Below are 21,699 nucleotides of genomic sequence, written 5' to 3' on the forward strand. Positions count from 1 at the left end.
GATAGAAAACTTCAACTCAAGGAAGAATCAGGCTTGATTTTTAGAGCCCTTCTTATTTTTCAAATCAAATCATATTTACTATATACATTTACTCCAGTTAAATTTTTTAATGCTTCATTATATTATTTGTGAAATTGTTCCATGTGACTAGTTTTCTGTGGGAAAAGTGGGTTTTCAGGCTATGTCTTGCCTGTCTTGAGTACAATTTCCTCTTTTAACAAAGCCAACAATACAACACACATTCTTATACAGCAAAAAGACAAGTGCTTGGGAGAAAGCAAAGCTCTCTTGATGTTTCTCTTAAATGGAGCCGTGTGTCGAGTCTCGGCTCATTTTGTTTTTAAATTAACTCTGAATGAAGAGTCTCCTCAGAGAGTGACTTTAGAGGGTGAGGAGCATTAGCAGCAGCTGGAGGAGGAATAAATTAGCAGGGGTTTGAATTCTAGTAAGAACAGCTGGGATTCAATAATTAAAGCAGCTTTTATTTTCACATGAATGAAACATTTTGTTATATCGTGGATTATGTCTGAAGTGAATTCTGTTCATCTCAAAGCTCAATTAGATTTATTGGGCAAACACTACTACTAGAGGTCTAAGCTCTAATGTAATATTAATATCAGGCCGAGAATGAATGAGGCATTGTACCTTACACGTTTGATTGTGAGCAAGATAATGTTGCTGAACTGTAGCTCACGACATAAACCCTCTCCAATATATAAAATGATAGAGAGAACACAATCACAAAACAAGGATCACAGGGCTGCTGGTGCTGATCCACTAAATCTTACACAGATGAATCGACACCATGATGCATTATTCTAAACACTTTTTAAACATTTTACTGATAAAGTGATGCTGGTAGAAAACGATCACATTTTCATTACGAGTTGGTGATGTCTATAATGTCGACTGCCCCCTCCTCCTCTTTCCTGTTCTTTTCTCTTGCCGATGGGTCACAGCCTTGTCTGTAATGGCCCACATTCTCACTCCCACCTTTCCATTTTTGCTCTCTGGAGATGAAAATGTGCTCCTCTATTCCATCTTCACCCTCCTTTCCATTCTCTCTTAGTGTTTTGTGTTTTTCTCATGTGGTGCACCAGGGCCATTGGCATGTGCATTAGCTTTTTTCTTCTCCTTCCTTTTCATCTTCTTTCTCATCCATTCTTGTTGTGTAATTTTGGTTGGATAATGATGCATAACCACCTTCTCCTACGTTTCTTTTTTTCATTTTAGGTTTAATGTTTGTTCTTGGTGTTTTTTGGCATCTATAATGTTACATTACTGGCTTCTCTTTCCTTTGCTCTTCTTCCCTTCAGCTTTACACATCTTCTTCCTCTGCTGCCTTGGAGAACCTTTACGGAACTGTAACCTGAGCCAGACAAAACCAGAATTACATGTGAGAAAGAGCCTTTCCCTTCATCTTCAGTTTGTCCAAAGCAGATGGAAAAGTAACTTTTTTCCCCCTCTTCAAATGCATCTTATCTGCTTTTGCAAGCATCAAATTCTTCTTTATACAGATCAAACTCAGATCAGTAAGCTGTGAGCTGACTGAAGTGAGGGAACACAGCGGGTGCTTCTGCTCACAGCCTTTACCAAACACACAAGAAAAGAGTGACTGGTGGACTGCACCTCCTGCAGTTTCCCAGGTGGTAAGAATCGTTCACTTAAGTAAGGTGTGAATGGAGACAAGTCAACTCTTCATGTAACAATGCAGCAAAAAACCTGGCTTTTTCGCACCTTCCTGTTTCAGCATACATCTATCTATAGAGCAAGTTGTGTCTGTGACAGGCATATCTCGCTGACCGTTAAGGCCACATTATACTTATCCGACTGCGTAACCACGGAGACCCCTCAAGCCTTCATACGCGCTGTAATTTCCCGCCAATCAGTAGGAGTCGCTGCCCAAGGTTGTTGTGCTTTTGGCTACAGTGAGCAATGGCGTCCGAGAGAGAAAGACTGTTGTTGTTGAAACAGTGGCCGTTTCTCACTTTTCTGTGTCACGGAATTGTCCATTCACCAATACGCGAGCACATATTTATCTTGCATTAGCATGCTACTACTTTGCGGCTAACTTGGCAAACCTGTTTCCAAAGGTTAGCTAGTGAGGCTAAGATTACCATTAGCCTGGGGCTAATATAATACAAACACTGGGAAATCTCATTAGGCACAACAGAAATGTTTTTTTTTCCATTAGCATTAGCGTAGCTAGCTGTTGTGACTGTCAGCCATGCCAGTGCATACATACTTAGTTATACAATACATACTTCCTATGGGCACTGCACTAGTTATTTTAAAGCGGACCGAGACCGGAAGTTCCAATTAACGCTCTTTTTTAGTGTGTATCTGCGTCATTACCTTGTTTACGAAGCCCTGAAGGTTCTAAACAAACAGTTCAGCCATTGCTGAGAACACTGTATTTTATTGTAATCTCGGGCTCAGCGAGATCTCTGAAAAAACCTGGTCTGATTACGTAAGCAACAGTTCTCCTGAACAGCAGATCCTCCTGCTCCGGGCACTAGTCCGGGCACATCCGGTTGCGTACATTGAACCGCAGAAGAAGAATAACGTCCGTTGTGGAGGTGTTTCACGAGCGACAGTGTCTTCTGACTCTGGGTCTGACTCCGGGTCAAAGTCATAAAAGGGACTGTGGCTGGGAGTCGTGAAGAAGCTATTTTTAAACATTGTTAAAACAATGTTTTGATAATGAGTAGCAGTGCATACACCGTTCCAGAGGGGGGAGCTGTGCTTCTGAGATCGGGTGTGCTGAATATACTGGCCAATCACAAGACCCTCTCTCTTCTGGGTGAGAGAGTTGAGTCTCAAATCTCACGGCTAGGAAACACAGTTAGAAAAGAGGATTTCTATAGGCTCGTTAACAGCAACTAGGAGGTTTTTGACCATACAAATGTATGTAAGTAGACCTCCATAACTAACATATATGTGCAACAGGACCACTCTATGTGAGCTTTAATGTGGTCACTCTTTTGTGACATTCATTGGTGTGACATTCTTAATTAATAAATTCACCTAAAAAAAAAAAGAGTACAAAGAAGGGGAAACTGCTCTTCTCTTTTTCTGCCTTGTCTGTCTCTGTTTGTCAGTTCATGCATTCCCCTAAGGAAGAATCTGTCAGTTGGTCTGAATCCAAGCGAGACTCTCCCTTTTTTCTTTTTTTTTTTGATGTGTGCCGTGTTGCAACCGTGTGCCTTGCATGGAAGCGAATCACGAGGAGGGTCTATCAGACCAGGAACAGAGGGGAGTCTTCTTTGTGCAGCTTTACTTTCTCTGGACGGCCGATGAAAACGAAGATAAAAAGAAAGAATGAACAAAGGAAAAACAGAAAATAATTCTGCAATTATTTAATAATGTGCTACCTTTTACATGTAAAGGTGGTGGTGGTGTGTGTGTGTGTGGGGGGGGGGGGGGGGGGGGGGAATGGCGTCCAAAGCAGATGGAAGAGAGATGTGGAATAGCTGAAATATCATTGACCTAGCTGACTTGTAGAAGGCCTGCAAAGTTGTTTCTAATGGAGAGTAACATTCAATCCATCAAATATTATGAACATCACAAACTATTGATCCAAGCTAATAATGTTTCTGTAAATACTTATACTCAGCCTAAACAAATGGAACAGGTAAACTGTCCCTGCACTCAAAGCCAATTGTCAAACCATCCAGCCTGTAAATTGCTCATTCTTGGGTCATGGAAGATCTGGAACTCATGCCATCTGACAATGGGTGAGTGACAGGGTTCATTGATAATCAACCATTCACACTTATGCCAAGAATTAAAAACCCTTTTGTTTTGACAGTGTGAACCACTGCCCCACTGCGTTGCCCCATTAATTACCCTAAAGTGAAAAGGCATGGATTCTGCGGTTTAGATGGAGAAAACCTGGTTGATGGACCGTTAAATGACCCCAAAACAAACCCACGGAAAGGAGCTGGTGAGAAGAACAGTGAGACTCAACAAGAGGAGCCACACTGTAAGGTATTTCACAAGCTGGGATAATTAAAAACACTGACATGATGTGAAATGTGTCACAGTTTGTATAAAATAGTACAAGTAAATAGTAGTTAAGAGTTGCGGCACTGGTTAATGTTACACAGTATTAGTATTTTTTACTCATGACAGTATAGTTATTCTTACTCACCTTCTCTTCGGTTCAGCTTAGCAAAGCCTGGTCCGTGGCTGCCAGACAACTGTGAGGAGCTCCTGAAGGATGAGGGCAGTAGATTTGACACCAGGGGACTGTGACACACCTCTGTCAATAACAGAATTGGAAGAAACGATTATATTGTGTATTTCAATAAAAAATGTGTGGTTGATGATGTGGTTTTTCATTCATCATCCAGTGACATTCCACCAGGGTAAGCAAGGCAAGCAGTACTTGTTCAGTTAAATCAAATGTCTGTTACATTTTAAATTATTACCAGAGGAGATTACACAGATTATAGTTGAATTCAGATGCACTGTGGAAATGAGATTTGTCAAATATGTATGTTATTAACTAAATTAATTCTGTGCTTATTTTTAGTTTTCATGGTGCTGCAAAATAAAGAGAACTGCACCTGCCGAGACTCTGCCATTATTAAATACATCATGGTATGCTACACCTGTTCTCCGTCTCATGTCTGTCTTTGATGTGTGTATTGTATGCATGCTACTTGAGGACTGCTCCCCTGAAGACCTCCCTATGGCCACATGCAAGTGAACAAACATAATTTGTCTGGAAAGTTGAAAGTTTCCTTAAAACGATTTCCTTCCTGATAAAAATCAGCATCTGTGTTCTAGTGTTTGAATATATCACTTAATGATCTGCTGGAACCGACCGCCCAGCGCCTAATTTACCTGACAACAGTTGTATGAGGCGAGTACCTTACCTGAGTGTTGTTTTTTTTCCACTTAAAGCACTGGTCACCCCCCCAAAGCACCGTAATTAGAGTTGTTGCACTGTGTATTGTCATTTAAAAAAAAATTAAATAAGAAAAATAATTGCCCCCAGTGAAAAAGTCAGACTCTGCCTTTGAGAGTGGCAGCAACTACTGTCACTACTGTGAGGGCTGTCATAGTTCTGTCAAATAAAAATGATTTCACACATTCTGGTCTTCTATCAATAACTGCTGTCAAGGTTTTAGTGTTTATTCTGGTTTACACACAGCTCAGCAGACAATCACATGAGTCACAGCACAACACTGTATCATACACTCCTTAATTTACCACTTCACTTCTGGCGTGTGACATCGCATAATTCGATTTTGTAACCGATTACACTTTAACTTTGTGTTAGTGATCAATACTTATCGTACACTCACACATCAGTCTTCACTAAAATACAGTATGCGCACTCATATTTGATTAAAAATATGATACTAAATCTTCTTTTAATATACTGCAAAAGTAAATGACCTCTTTGCTTCCATCGCTAAATCTCCTGTCGGACAGTAGATGTTTTTGCTGAGAGCATCTCTGAGATAAGATATCGCTTGTTGAAATTAAATTAATGAAAGATCTTGAGCTGTCTTTACTTTGGTTTTTTTTGTGATTTAATCAGACTTGGCTCGAGTGCATTGACATTGGATTCCTGCCCAGTATGTTAGCTTTGACTTTGGATTATCTTTCATGGCAGACTGATTTAATCTTGCTTTTCTTCATTGTTGTGCATTATCTGAATAGTGTTCATACATGTTGCTCAGATAATGTGATGATACAGACTTACTCTTGTGAGTCAAAACATAAAATAGATGTATTTATTTATAAATGTTCTATGTGGAGTCAGCTGGACTCAAGACAGAGAACCAGGGAAAACATGTTGGCCAATGGTTGAACTGCAAGGGCAGAGGTTGGCTTTGGTGCCAAATTAATTTCAGAGACAGAGGTCGGCTAAGGCACTGACTGTGTGAGAAAAGCGGACGTCATCCAGGAAACCAGATGACCAGAAGCTCAGCATGAGTCACCACGGAGCTGAAGTTGGCTGCGATGTAGCCTGGAAAAGAGGGTCAGGCATTGGGCAGAGCACCAGCTGAGTTGCAGAAGCTCAGAGTAGTTGTGGCGCTTACTGAGGTGCAAGAACATCAACCAGGCACATCGCCACCGACTGGGGTTCAACAACAGACATTGGATGTGGCACAGACTGGAGAAGACGGGAAGGCTGGGTGGTGACACTCTGTAGCTGGTAATTTTCCCAACCTTGTGCAGGCTGCTAGAAACAGCTAAATGCTAAAGGCTTGTTGACTGAGATGCAGATGAGAGGCTAGAAGGACAAGAATCTGCTGGGAACTTAAATAGCCGTGCCTTTGACAGGATGAGATGCTGATCTCAACCACCGACCATATGCAAACACGGAAGTAGTCTTGTGGTTTGCCGATGAAGCTAATCAGGAAACAAGAATATATTGAACAGTGACTACGCTGGTTGTAATCGTTGATTGTCCATCGCTTTATCCTCCACATGAGGGTTACAGGGCTGCTGGTGCCAGCTGACACAGGGTTAAAGGCGGGGTACACCCTGGGCAGGTAGCCAGTCCATCACAGGACTAACATGAACAACCATTCATTCACGCACCTGCACCTAAGGGCAACATAGTGTCTAATCTTTACATGTTTTGAAGATGTGGGAGGAAAGTGAAGAGCCTGGAGAAACTCCCCGCTCCAACGAACCTACAACCTTCTTGCTTTGAGGCAATAGTGCTAGCCCTGTGTAACTTTGTGGTCTGTTGCTGAGGAATTAATAATCTCAATTGCTAGGTAAATGCTTATTCAATAACATGGTGAGGGTAAAATTGTAATTTTGGTATTTTCACAGACGTTGATGTCAGGTGTCAGAAATTTGTGCAAAGTGAAAAAAAAATAAATAGAAAAGCACTCAGAGAGCGCAGACCTCCGCCAAGGCAGCTCAGTGCCTACAAAATACACCCTGCCGGCACGCCTGAGTCAGCGTGTGTTGTAACCTGTGATAACGTTATGGTCAGAGAATGAATGTTGTAAACAGTGACAGTGTCTTCGGATCACGGCCAAAATTGAGTCACTTGTTTCTGGTCCCATTCCTGAAAATGTCATCCAAATCTGTCCGTGACTTTTACGACTTATGTTGCTAACTAACAGACAAACAAACAAACTCCGGCAAATACATAACCTCCTTGGCGGAGGTAACAAAGTACGGACATAACATGGGAGAAAAAAAACTGCAAACTGGGCAGTCACAACAGAGGGAAACCACACTAACTGAAAATGAGAAGAATGTGTAAAGAAAATAGAAATTCTAATCAAGAGAAAACCAAAAGTCCAAACTGAGTAATAATCTAACATTTTTCAGGAGCATGGGTCAGGAGCTGATGCAATCACAAAGGAAAACCTCAATTATGTTTTTGACCCAGAAATAATTTAACAATTCCTTTGAGCAGGACTTAATTCTGGATCAGTGGCTGACAGTCACAGCGCTGGCTGTGAAAAACCAATTTAAAGAGGAGGACGGGGATAAAGAAAATGCTGAGAACCTCCAAAATAAACAAACAAAAGGAAAAATATCACTTGAGTTTGGGTCATTGACTAAAAAAAACTGCAGCTCATAAAATATCCTGACACATCAGCAGGACATCAAGGAAAAGTGAAGCAGTAGCTGGACTTCCTGCTGCTCAAAAGTACTTTAGATTGTTTTCATCACTGTGGTCTTGGGCTCTTTCACGAGCCTCCAAATTGTTCTGATTTCCATGACCTTGTTTAATTCATTTAAATAGGTGCAGCAACAGCTGTAGCTGTGTTTTTCTTTTCTATCAGCCAGGTTTATGGTAAATGCAGTTTGACATTAGCAAACCAAATTATTTTTTTTATTTTTCAAAGAAAGTGGTTAAAAAATGGCAAAGCCACCTTTCTCTCATATATATGTTTATAGTTCCCAACTCACCAAAGCTCTGGATTTAAAAGAAAAAATAGTCCTACTACTTTCAAACATATGCAAGCCTGAATATTTAATGATGATTGTCTGATGGGCCTGGATGTGCAAACACAAATGGCACTCTTACATTTTCTGCAATCCGCTTTTTTTTTTTTTTTAATGTTAAAGTGAGTCCAGGTAAGGACACAGCAATGAAATGTATGGTCTCCTGTATGCTCAATAGTTCAGGGTTGTTGCTTACACATAAAACATATCCAACCCAAGCCACAACAGCTGTAGTGAAAGTCACTTTACTGTTGGTTTACTGCAGTCAACATGCGGCAGAAGCATTTCACTGACAATCGACCTCGACAGCCTTTGGCCTAAACAAAGCTGCTGCAGAGCATTCCTCTTTCCCACAATGAAGATCTACGGGTTTGAGATCACTGTTTTTTGTTGTTTTTTCCGCACTCCAAATAGCATCCAGCACATTTGTAACATTCATTCCAACGTTTTTAATCACCATGGGCTTTCGGCACCATTTGTGGTGTTGCTTCAAGAAGCATTTACTTTTTCAAGCAGTAGAATTCACTTCTGAAATTGTCTGCTGTTCATACTCTCACTTTATCGGCGTAATGCAGCTGTTGGCATGTGTGTTGACATCACATTTATGCAAGATCTAAACACATCTGTACTGAGAATAAAAACATAGAGACTCATATGGAGCTGATGTCTTAATTAACACTGTGTGAAGTGAGTTAGCAATCTTTTAATGTAATGGATAATTATTTGTACTTAAAAGTTATTCACTACAGCTTTAAGTTTGAATTGTCATTATCAGAGCCACAGTCTCTTCTTGTATGTTGTTCTACAGGTATGACTAACTTCTTTATATCAATATGAACAGTAATTAATTATTCTACATCCACAGCTAGATTTTGCCATTAAAGTTTAAATATAGAGATAAGGAGAGCATAAATAGTACATGCACTGTACATATGCATTTGTGGTATTTAGATATCGTTCAGCTTGACATTTAGAGCGAACAGCTTGACTCCCTCGCTCAGAGCTAGGTTGCCAGAGAATTTCCATAAACTGCATGCAGAAATGATAGCAATAAAAGCGCGAGGATCTGTAATTAACATCAAGGAAGCTGTAGAAGCACTGCCATGGGTGGAAAAACAATAATTAAGTTGTGAACATTGCCTCCCACTCCTCAAGGTCTTTGTCATCCCATGGCAATATGTGCGGTACATCCTGTGTTATGCCAAATGTAATTCTTTACATTGTTTAGAACACACCACAAGCATAGTGCTGACTCTTTTAGCCAGAGTTGTGCTAATTATTTAACAGATAAAGGGAGACTGTTTTTTTTTAAGGACTTATTTGTAATTCGTAAGTCATTTATCAAATAATGATATATCTGACTTGACCTGCTTATCAAACCAGTAGGATTTTTTGAGGAACAGCATGGCTTTTAAACTCTGGTTCCTCTATGTAATGTTTATGCTTTTAATTTATTCATGGCTCATGTTACTTATGTTTGATGTGGTACTCGATAGCCAGAAGTAATTAATATTATGATGCTATACTGGGTTGGCCTTTCTATAACTATCTTCCAACTGATCACATAATCCCACTAACACCTGCTAACATCTGGCTTTTCTCTGCAATGGGGAGGGATACAATCAGCTTCCCTCATGGAGGAAATGATTCTTATAAGTTATTTATCTACTTGTTATTAATGTTATTAACAACTAAGCTGGTGTAAGAGAGGAAATATTCTGAATTGGACCAGTGTGAGCAGAAATTCAAGTTTATAAAATTCAGATTCAAAATAATGGAATGGAACCTTCCATCCATCCATCCATTTTCTACCGCTTTACCCTCCACCGGATGGTCGTGGGGGGTTCTGTGCCAATCTCAGCTGACATAGGGTGATAGGGTACAGATCCAGTGCATTAGGCCTCATATAGAGACAACCATTCACTCTCACGCTCACACCTACATCAATTTAGAGTGACCAATTTACCTAATCCCCATATTGCATGTTTTTGGACTGTGGGAAAAACCCACACACACCCAGAGAGAACTGTGGTATAGAGCCATGCCCGTCAATGAAGAGGACCAAATAACAAGACACAATGAGATGTTGATCCAAAAATGACATTATTTGACGTGCACATTGAAGTGCACATGGTAAGTATAATTATAATTTTACCAATAAGCTGAAAGATGCTAATGAGGATTGTGCTGTTATGACTCAGAGATCACAGAGAATCAGAGGGGGCAACAAAAAGAAAAGAAAAAAAGAAAAAAGAACCATGATCGTGTCCTGTGGGTGTGAGCCACCGACTGGATTTCAGCTTTGAGGAGAAACTCTTTGTCATCTCCTCCCCTGGTGGTGGAGCCTGACCCCGTGTATGGTGGAGAATTTTAACACGGCAAGTCTCTGCGTGACATGCAGGAAACCGTAAGCAACGGGGAAAGTGGAAACCCTTCCTGTTGTACCTGTTCGTCTGTTCACTGATGCATGTCCCACTCACAGTCTACGCACTGCCTCGCCCCCCCCACACAATTTAGGACAAGGACATTCAAAAAACATCAGTAGCACCTTGTGAAGCACAAGCAGTGAACAGATTCGGCTCAACCACCTTGGATTCAAGATGAAGTTTCAGGCAGCATGACATGAGCACTCTGTTCAACACTTACACACCTGTCCTGTGAAATGAAGTTCAGACAATGTACTCACATGATCAGAATGTCCTTTTCAAGCTGCACATTTTAAAGATGAAATTCTCATAGTGTGCAGATATAAATATATATATATATATATATATATATATGTTAATGTAGAGCCAACTCTGCCAAATGTGCACTGCCGTTAACTAAACTACAACAACACATAAAAATCAATAAAATTCTACCATTTCCAAATGGGCAATGAATTTGTGTTTAGTCAGGGTTTGCCAGGTCTAACTTTCATCCTTTTCTGAACAGGCAGTAAACTGAAACCCCCCATGGCTGCAGAGATGGAAAGGTTAAAGAATCTGGCTGATGAAGAGAAACTTTAATCACCCACCTGGCAGGAAAAACACAATCAACATTGTGCCCTTGAACCACTCACTTTCTCACAACCTTTTGTGATGTTGCAGGAAATTGATAAACTTACTTGGACCGATATGCATTCTTTTAGAGATAAAACAATTACATCGTTTGTTGGCGTGACTTCAAAACAGCTGGTAGCAACTGGTTTATTCCTTATCACAGCAGTTGGCTTAGTCTTGTTTTTAATACATTCATAATAACAAAAACCGAAAAAGGTTTAAGGCTTTCTCATTAAGTTAAATTACAGAATAAAACGGTTCCAACACTCAGCCATAAAGAGAACATTTAAAAACTAAGCTCACAGGTTCAATAAAAGGTGCATGGGAAATAATCTCAAACACCACGAAAATAGCGAAAACACCACTTTATCCACATTGACACCATCCTGCTGTAGAGTCCAGATTCTTTGTGTAGAACCCATTTTGTTCACTTATTTAGCTGCTGTGGCACTGCAGAGTCTGAATTATTGATCCACATATGCATGCAAACACAGACGGGGTATGTGTGCTACATGTGACCTGTGAACAGGACCAGTCATGTGTCACAGTCAGACTTCATTATGGTTTCATTTTACAGCCTCCACCCTGAGAAAACCTTAGAACACAATCACCTGTTGAGAATTTCTGCTCTGGTAATCAGCAGCTCTACATGCTGCTCTGTTGATCTACAAAACTGCATTACAGATACATCAGTGTGCAGCTGTTGATCAGCACCAGAGAAGTTGGGATGTTTCAGTATCACAAAAACAAAGACATTTCAGAAGTGCACTGTGAGGTTGGGGGGCATAAACATCTTCACCATAACCCACCGTCTCTGCCATGTTAAAAATCTAATCTGCCTCACCGATATCCAAACTCGCTGAAAACAAATTGTGCTGTACCTTCCTTATATGCATCAGCATGTATAGCAATAAAATCAACTCACCACCTTTGTGTGCAATGATGTTTCTTGTAAACCATGACCTGCCTCGTATCATAATTAATGTATTATGCTATGATGTCATTTTCTGTCATTGTTTGTTTGTGTCCCACTTGGTATAAGCACATGCAAATGTGCAAAAAGCTTTCCTCATGCATATTTCACAACATTTGCTTCTGCCGAGCAAAAACAACATAACTGAAAGGTAATGACGCTGTAGCTGTCTTCTTTTTTCTCTCGATTTAGTTAGTTTGAACTCCAACACTTCCTGACCAGGTGCCCAAACACGCCTCAACTGGCTCCTTTTGATATAAAGGAGCAGCATCTCCATCAGGATTAAAGGTGTCACAATTCGCCAAATCCTTGCTCTAATTCAATTTTCAAATTTAAGGTCACAATCTTCACAATCTTTTTTTCTCTCATTTAGCACAGATGGGTCTGCCATTTTTATCATTGGTTTTATGTCACGATAACTCATTTCATTTTTGATTGTCTATATCACATGTGTCAAACTCAAGGCCTGGGGGTCAGATGTGGCCCGCCACGTCATTTTATGTGGTCCGCGAGTGATTCGTTGATCTTAAAAATCGCTGTTAAAATAGGTCTATGCTGCTTTAAGGCGTGCGTTGACCATAAACTGCATTTCCCACAATGCATGGCGATTGTGTTACCCGCAAAGTGACAGCCACTAGATCGCAGTTTATCATTGTAAATGCATCATGCGACGAGTGAAATTTGATTGAATTAAATAAGTAATAAATACAGAAAGTTATTTAGGTCCGAAGAAGAAGAACGGACCTTCTTCTTCTTCTTCTGCGGTTCAATGTATGCAACCGTATGTACATGGACTAGTGCCCGGAGCAAGAGGATCCGCTGTCCAAGAGAAATGCTGCAGATTACAATACAACACAGCATTCTCAGCAGTGGCTGAACTGTTTAGAACCTTCAGGGCTTCATAAATGAGGTAATGGGCCAGATACACACCAAAAAAACTGTGTTAATTGGTACTTCTGTTCTATGGCAGCTTTAACAATATGAATGTGACAACAACCATTCAATTAAAAACTAACTGTAATATTATACTACTGTAATGTAGTATAGTATAACTTTTGGATAAATTAACAAAACAACTTTAATTTCTGTACTTTAGAATACGTGGTCACCTGAACTAGAAGAGAAGTTGCACTGACCTCCAATAACATTATCATAAGGCAACACCTTTGTAGTTATATGCAACCTGCTTGGCATTTGGTGGTGTGGAATGTGGTTCCAGTCCGCTAATTAAATGTTTAAATACAGGGTTTTCCATCACTGAATAAGGTCGAATGTCTAATGCTGCAAACACGCCTATAGCGCGAGTTATTGCTTTAGCATGAATGGAAATTTGTGCATTTCTGATGCATGTGGAGTCCTGTGCTTTGCTACACGCGCATAAAATAGCTCAAACACCGTGGTATTCTGGGGGAAAGGCAAAATATTTCCACACCAGAGATCTCAGAGAATTGGGAAGGGGTTCTAGTTTGGTCAATGTGTTGCCCAAATCAGCAGTTGCTATGGTTACTAATAGTTGGCAACAGCTTCAGATTAGCGGGAGGAGGTAACACGTATTCGTAGTACAATGGCTACAAGCACAAGAATGTTTTTTTCTCATCTGACACGCATGCAGGACGTCGTTTCGATCGTGACACCCCTACTCAGGATGACATTAGCCTCACTTCTGAGAGTTAATTACTGGACATTACAATGAACCAGTGCTATCAATATAGCCATAATGTGGGCTCAGGTGAGATATTTATCTGCTGTGATCTGTGGATTGAAAAAAAACTTGTGAAGTGATGAAATGTCACTGTGGCACTAAAGGAAATGAAAGGTGTTCTCTCCTCTTTCGCTTCCACCTCATTACCTGAGTCATTGCTTTGCTCGTCAGATCCCTCATCTCTGTTGCTTGTTTGCCATTAGTTGACCTTTATCCAAAGCTGTTCAATGTCAGCTACAGTCTTTAATACAATGACTTGTCTACTGCAATCACATATGCCAAGACATTGCTTTGAATCTAATTGTCTCTTGTAGCAGCTTGGATTGAGAGCATAAACAGACGGTAGTTTTACAGTTTAAGGAAATTTAGATGCAGCTCAAGTGCTGTTTTTGTTAAATGATGCCCAGTTCTCCTCCTACGGACTCAGAAGTAAAATCCTGCAACCACTGATTTTCATAATAGTTGTCTGTTGCATTGTGGATGCTCCATGCTTTGCCTCTGATAATCCAAAAAATATATATCAACTTCAGTTACAGCCAATTGAGTTCCATTAAGTTCCAACATATTACACCCAAGGCAGAGGCAGTAAATAACAAGTCATTAAGAGGTGGTGCTGGAAAAAAGTATGTTGTGCATTGCTCAGAGAGGTAATGTGTAATCAGAAGTAAAGGGTTTGTTTTAACCCATTGACACCAGGGAAGAATTGCCACATTTCTACTATTGACGCCGGGGGCGCGGCTGTGTAATTCTACTATTGACGCCGGGAAAGCAGATACATCAATTTTCGGGGGGTGTAAGGGTTCCTCGTGACATTATTTTGAAATTTCCTCGAGCAAACATGGAGGACTTTGACAGCGAAGAGTTTTCTGAAGGCAGTGATTTTGAGGACTTTCTCGGCTTCGATGACATCGTTGCTGATAACTTTGAACGTGCTGAACCAATCGACCGGGATTTATGGTTAAGACATAATTCTGTTTGAAGACGACGAGGTCGGCGATAAAGACAATGAGTTGGAAGGTTTTTAAAGTGACGGAAGATGGAGAATTACCACCGTAATCTACGGAGCGTTTTCAACCGCACACCAGGGGTGACGGTGGATTTACCTGCAGATGCCACAGCGCTGTAAGCACTATCACCGTCACATGTGAAGCAGACTGTTACAGTCATTACATGCTGTTCTTCACACTCCATCAGGACTAAATCAAGGCACTGACAGAAGTTGATATTACTTTATTTTCTTACTGTTTTTTAATTGAAAATAGTTATTCGCTTTACTTTTACATTTTTTCAAAAAAGTTATTCTCTTTATCACCGTCTTCTTCAGCTTGACTGTTACGTTGTCTCTTAATATTCTCCAAAGATCATGACGATCATCATTATCAAGGATAATCAGAATCACTTATTTAGCATATCTTGAGTCTATTTAGCATCATCCCCATAATCATCATTGCTATCATCGGCATCATCTTCGTCACTATCCTTTACGTCATCATCAGAGGAAGGATTGTTGAACACCATCCTGTTCTCATTCACTGCGTCTACTTTGTATTCTTAATCTTTATCACCATTCTCCGGTTTTTCTGTCATCCAGTTTATAATAATTTTCCATCTACTTTTGCATCATTATCCTCCTTTTCCTCATCATCTCAATCATACTCCATTGGGACAAGAGCTACTTCAATTTAGTGTCTCTTTTGACATCCGTAGTTTCACTTCTTCATTAGGTGATCAGAGGCTCAAGAATAGCACTGTTGCTTTTATTTAGTCCAAAGTAGGGACCACAGTGAGTGTCAAGAGACCTGACTTGAGCAGAGAGTGATTTTTAAAATAATAAAAGTTATTTAAGGTAATGACAGGCCCATGTGATGAATATGTGTGTGTTTAGTGAGCCCGAGCTTCAGTGGGGTCGGCCCTGAGCAAATATCAATGCATCACAAACTCAGATGGATGGTCTGCCGGCCTCTGTCAGTTTTATCACTTAGCGACTTGTCCCTGGGTTAATAAATCTAAACTCCTGATGGACGGCTCCAAGTTTGCAGTGATGGCTGTTGCTGCTGTAACACAGCCTCGAGTTCATCAGGTTGGTATTATGGCTTGAACACATATTATAAGAGAAGAATTCTCTCCTCAGCTTTCTTTCCTTCATTGCCAGAATGAATAATGTTTGCGTTTGTTCTCATTATATTTAGAACAACTATAGCTGAAGTCCTAAAGAAGACACACGTCACAGTAAAGTTGCCAGAATCCTGCACGCATGATTGACATTAAAAATTCAAGTCAAGTACAGCAAGTTTAAACTAATCCATCCCAAAGCGTTGTGATGATGGAGATTGATTTCTCCTCTGAGATTTCCCCCTCACACTGAAGTATGAATATCAGCAAACATAATTTGGAGAAGAGATACAAACAAAACAAGCCAAGATTTGTATGCTGACATCAGAGTGAAGCCACTGAAAATGATCTCAATAATTGGCACACACTTATGTGCACTTTTATAATCCATTAATAATCACACTGTCAATACTCCTCACACCTCACAATCTCCTCTGTCTGCTACAAACTGGTTTCTGCAGCCTTAAGCCTGCAGATTAACATTACAAATGATGGCATGAAAGCAATTAATTGATTTAGCCATTCACACTGTAGGCTCATACAGATATTTGACCAGGCCACACAATTATGTCAAGCCATTAAGTTAATTATAGAGTGATAAATGCTTATCTGTGAAAGGTTACATCTCTGACAGAGATGATGCAGGACCAGAAACGAGTCTTGTCGTTTCTGGTGTCTCATGGGTTTGTGGGTAATTCTTGGCCTGTTTGTCTGTAATTAATTGTTTTCATATGTGTTGACACAGGGAGAATGGAGGGCACTACCAACATGAAGGGACAGTAAGTTAAGCAAAAGGCTAGACTAATCTATGCTTTTCCTAAAAAGCATCAATATCTTGTTCATATGTCATATCATGATGAGCTTAAGGGTGAATTCCAATTCCTTTCTTAACCCTCAATCTAAACCCTCAATCTCTTTTTTGGAGTTGACAGACTGGACGCAGCTTTCGCGTTATTCTGCCCCCTACAGTCTGAAGTCGTATCTGCATTTAAGGTGTGTCCCATTTCTAAGTAACAAAATAACCCTCAACACTTGGTTTTGAGGGCCAGTTAAGATTAAGGGTTGAGCTTGAGGGTTAAGATTGAGGGTTAAGATAGAATTGGAATTGGCCCTAAAGCCCAATTTATACTCATGCGTAAAGTGCTCTGCTTAGGTTACGCTACTGATCGGGCGGGAAATTGCAGCTCGTATCCGTCACCACGACGCAGAAGTATGAAACCTACCAACATAGCAGCCCATGGCTGTGTGAAAGGGAAATGGGCCAGTTAAGCAAGGTACTCAACCTCCATTGCTCCTATGCCAAGTTTGTGCTTGTTCACTACTGTAGAGGTTAAACTTACGATCACTAATTCTAAACCACTGTCAATTACTACCTTTCATTAGTACCTTTCAAGGCTTATTGGTCTGTAGGAATGTAGAACTTTTCTTGACAACCACAGATATGTACGTTATCACATCCCTGTTTAGTTAAGTTCCCTTTTTATTTCCTAGAATACAAGTTTTATCTTGCATTTCCTGTTAAATTTTTATACTGTCTTGTTTCACTCGTCTCCACTCTGCGCCCTCCCGTGTTTCCCACCTCTTTGATTACCTGCCTAATGTGCCATACCTGCCTCACACTTTCTCTCCTTCCTCATATTGAGAGGTGAAGATTGCAGACACAATATGTGGCACATATGTGATTCATATCTGACTTATTCCCACATACGAATGAGGCACGAAACTGATCTGATGATATCTGAAGCTTTTTTCTTGCTTACACCTTCATGGGTCATATCTGATTTGTGCCACATGGGAGGACACAATCCGAATTGGGTCACTTGCACCATGTATTGTAAATGCAGCCTCAGGCATGTGGAGTGACGGAACCCGAGATCTGTCACCAACCATGTGGTGAGAGGATGACCTGCGCTATCTCCTGAGCAACATTTCTGTCTTCACAATTTTGTGTCATAATACTGTTGCACGTTAAGAAAAAAGTTTATCGTCATTAACCCTGAAGTAAAAATATCCAATTTAGTTTAATGCTTATTCATCAAACACACCAGAGTCAACAGCTGAGCATCTATCACCGACTGACAAGTCAAAATCTTTGGGTTTCTGTTTAGATGCGGCATCTAGTGACACATTTATTTTAACCTGACCACCTCTCTGCTGGTGACTGAGCGGTGAGTCATTCGTTATCGGAGCACAACATGTGCACATGCAATAACCTAACTGCATTTATAGGCTTCACACACACACACGCGCGCGCACACACAACATTCATGCTGCTTAGCATTGCCTTGCTCACCTCCTATCACACACACACACTTGTTTCTTATCTCAAGGTGCACACACTCACAGGACATGCACACACAAAGGTTTGGAGGGCAGCAGTTCTATTTGTCATTAGGCTGCGATTAGAGCAGACACTCAACGGACTCCAAATCAGCCCAGAGCAAAGATAGGAATTCCACAGGGAACTAGCAGGTCTGAAAGAGACTGAGAGAAAAGTTACCATAACCTCATGCAGCTCCTGTTTGTGTGTGTGTGTGTGTGTGTGTGTGTGTGTGTGTGTGTGTGTGTGTGTGTGTGTGTGTGTGTGTGTGTGTGTGTGTGTGTGTGTGTGTGTGTCCACTCTATATGATAGCAATGATGAGTGCCTGTTGCTGGTGTGTTCACTGGGTTGACACAATCTTGTAGAGAGAACTCTAATGCCGAAAACTCTAGACCTGTGAGGAACTAATGCAAACAGCAGGTGTGTATGCGTGTTAAAAGTTAGGCTGTGGTAGAAGAAAGTAAGTTTTAGAGGACACCTAAAAGGGCTTTTTAATGTCCAACACTGCTGCCCTGGTAGATAAAAAAAATCAGTGCAGCTGCATCAACCTAATTGCTCCATTGAGACATGAACCACATCAGCACCATCTCCTCTCTTCACCTGCTCCATTCAGGTACAATTCACATTAAAAGATATCAAGGCATCCTAACCCGGACATAAAAAATGCTGTCTATAGTGTCAGAGAGCTCAGTCTCACTCGCAGGTCATGAATCCTCTATTAGGATTCCAAAAAAACCACCAAAGAGTAGCTCAAGAAACATTGGACTAATCTGAAATGAGTCTTAATTGTAATCCTGTTGCAGATCTGTGGAAAGATCTGAAAAACCAGAGAAAACAGCCGGCTCGACTCGCATCCCCTAGGCATGCCATGGCTAAGTTGCGTTTCCACTAGCATTGTACAGTGCCAGGTACTTCTTTTAGTATTATCAATTGTGCAATAAAATATTACGCCATTTCCATTTGTTTTATGATTTAAAATATTTTGTTGAATCAAAACTCAAAAGCAAAGTCTGATTAGTATTAAACATGGAATCAGTCTTAGTACAGAAGATAAAACACTCAATGTTGACTTCCGCACTCATTGGAACGTCATAAGACACTAAATTCCTGGAATTGTTGTCTCGCGGAGATCTGCTTTGTCAGTAAGACACACGAGAGTGCTGGCGAGGGCAACGGCATCCGAAAACTGGAAAGATGCAAAGTCTGCAAGTCTATTCTTGGCTCCACAGTGCAGCACAGAGTCCTACACAAAATTCCAGCCTCAGAGGATTTATCTGTCCATTGGATACATGTTATATATGGTGGCAATGTGCCTGCTGGAACCTGCAAATGATCACTTTTCCAAATGCTAACTGCTGTTAGCTCCCAGTAGCCTCCTGTCCCTTCAGTTTTTTTTTTTTTAAAGAGATACTACTAAACAGAGCGTTCTGAGCAGGGCTGTTTTGGCAGGGTGATTGAACTGCTGTGGTGCGTCATCCTTATGGTATTTTGACCAAAGCATGTCACAGACATGTTCATTAGGACACCAGGGAACTAGGTTAACTTGGAGAAATAGGGTATAATATGGGACATTTAAGTTAAGATATGAGCACCATGCTGTTGAGGAAAAGCAAATGATTAAGACCATAAACTGCAAAGGGAAATTATTACTGATGTTATAAATCAAGTGACAATTAGGCTCTTTTTCTCAGTGATTTGAAACCTTTTTTACAGTCAGTAGATGAGTTTCCTCTGCTGGCTTGTTGAGAAGCTATACGGATCTAAAGCACTTAAACATATAGGCTTCCCTTTGTATTTTGTCATAAGCGTGTCCAACAAGCTGTTGGATCATATGAATATGGATTAAAGAATGACGGAGCAGATGAACAGATGTTGGTAAGGACTTGGTAAGTGTAGGGGGTGCAGTATTATTAATGCATTAAAACGTGAGCATTCCTTGACAAAGACGACTGATGCTTCCTTAAATCATGCGTAAATTGATGAAAATATATTTTCTTTCTTTTCTTTTATTTTGAATTAACCAATGCTCCAAATGATTAGATACACACATCCTTTTTTCTCTCTTGAAATGTATCTTCACGGAGAAACATTGGCGGTCAAGACAGACCTGTCAGCTTTTACAAAACGGTTCCTCCAGCCACGCTTCCTCTAATCAGGTACGCTGCTGCCTCAGTGCTGAGCAGGGCAGTTATAACCAGCAGGAGAAACACAAACATCTGCCCTTATGCAACGTTTTTATGTCCTTTGCTCCTTTTGATTAATATCCAGAGTCAGCTTTTATACCTGGGCCACCGGCTCAGCACTAAAACAAAGTCCAGACAAGAGAACTCTAAGGTTTGTGAGATCATTAAGTGGATGATGTACTGTATGTTTGCTTTCTAAGTGGCCAAAAAGGGTTTGATGCAGTACTTATTGATTTTAGAGAGACAACAGCATTTTCTTCTCTTCAGATTGTACAGTTTCCGACTCTGCTGAGTCCTATCATTTCCTTCAGGGTCATAAAAATCTTTATCTCCCTTATTCTGATACTTCAAAGCTTACTCTCGCTCTCTCGTAGCTGCCGTCTGTCAAGGGAAATATAACCCTCATGTCAAATCTGTCCCCATTTTGCTCAAACAAAATCCCTTATTTTCTAAGTGCTCATTCAAAGTGCAATTTTCAACAACGCTAGTCTCATGCTATATCTTTCAACAACCAATTTATTATGCTGTATTTTTAAGGTTCCTTTGTTTGGTAAGGCAAACACATGTAAAATAATCCCACTGTTGAGGCCAGGATTTGTTTTACATGACATCACTTGGTGGACCCTGAATGTACATTTACATAAACTACAGAATGTGTTGAATCATGTCCAAAAAATGTAAATTACAGTAAAATCTAATCAGATTTCAAATTGTAAAACTGCATGGAAAGTATACTCTTGTAAGAACACACAGAAGAGACTGGGAACTAAATCTCAAGTCAACAAAGTGAAAGTAATAATATTTAAATGGGGGAAAATTATATTTTAATCTCGGGTTGGTGTTTCAATCTGGACGTTTTGTCTATATTAAAATATTATGAAATAATGAAATGATTACATGAATAAACTAGTAATACAAATGATTGCTGTGCATTATGACTATTTTAACTCACAACAGAATTCTGTAGTCTGCTCCAATGAGCAGGTTTCACTCAATCTAGCTCAATGACAGCTGTTTAAAAAGTGTTTAAAAAGTATGTGTAGGTTTGCACAGGCTCCCACTGTACAGTGCATGACCAAAAATCACTGTAAAGTGTAAATTTTAGATGTATGTACTCACCTCCTCCTGCTACCCTGCATGAGCTGACAAGTATCAGGGCGACGTGTGTAATAATTCCTGGGAGTTTTTTACTCCAGACATCCATGATGAAGTTGAAGCTGCTGCTGAAAAGCCCGCCAAGTGAAAGGAGGGAGACCGTCTGCTTCTCCTCTCCTCCTTTTCCCCCAATCCTCCACCTCCTCTTCCTCTACACTCACACACTTCCCCCGATCCCAAGTGAATTTTTCACTTCAGGCTCCGCAGCGCTCGGCAGCATCCGCCTGGCTTCACAGTGATGACAGCAGATGCAAGAGGCTGCTCTCTGTTTGGCT

General features: G+C 40.5%; 1 protein-coding gene across 1 annotated transcript in view; it reads right to left on the reverse strand.

Moving 5' to 3' along the window:
• The window catches only part of LOC310934299 (contactin-associated protein-like 4), a gene marked incomplete at both ends in the record, with an annotated part of 73,490 nt that extends 52,017 nt beyond the window's left edge, over positions 1-21,473 (reverse strand). The window contains 2 exons of the mRNA XM_083897993.1: positions 4,154-4,264; positions 21,389-21,473. Of these exons, the coding sequence (XP_083754119.1) occupies positions 4,154-4,264; positions 21,389-21,473 (196 nt within the window). The remainder of the gene's footprint in view (positions 1-4,153; positions 4,265-21,388) is intronic.
• Positions 21,474-21,699: the final 226 nt, after the last annotated feature.

The sequence above is a fragment of the Microchirus variegatus genome (assembly GCF_963457635.1).
Source record: "Microchirus variegatus genome assembly, chromosome: 11".
NCBI lineage: Eukaryota > Metazoa > Chordata > Actinopteri > Pleuronectiformes > Soleidae > Microchirus > Microchirus variegatus.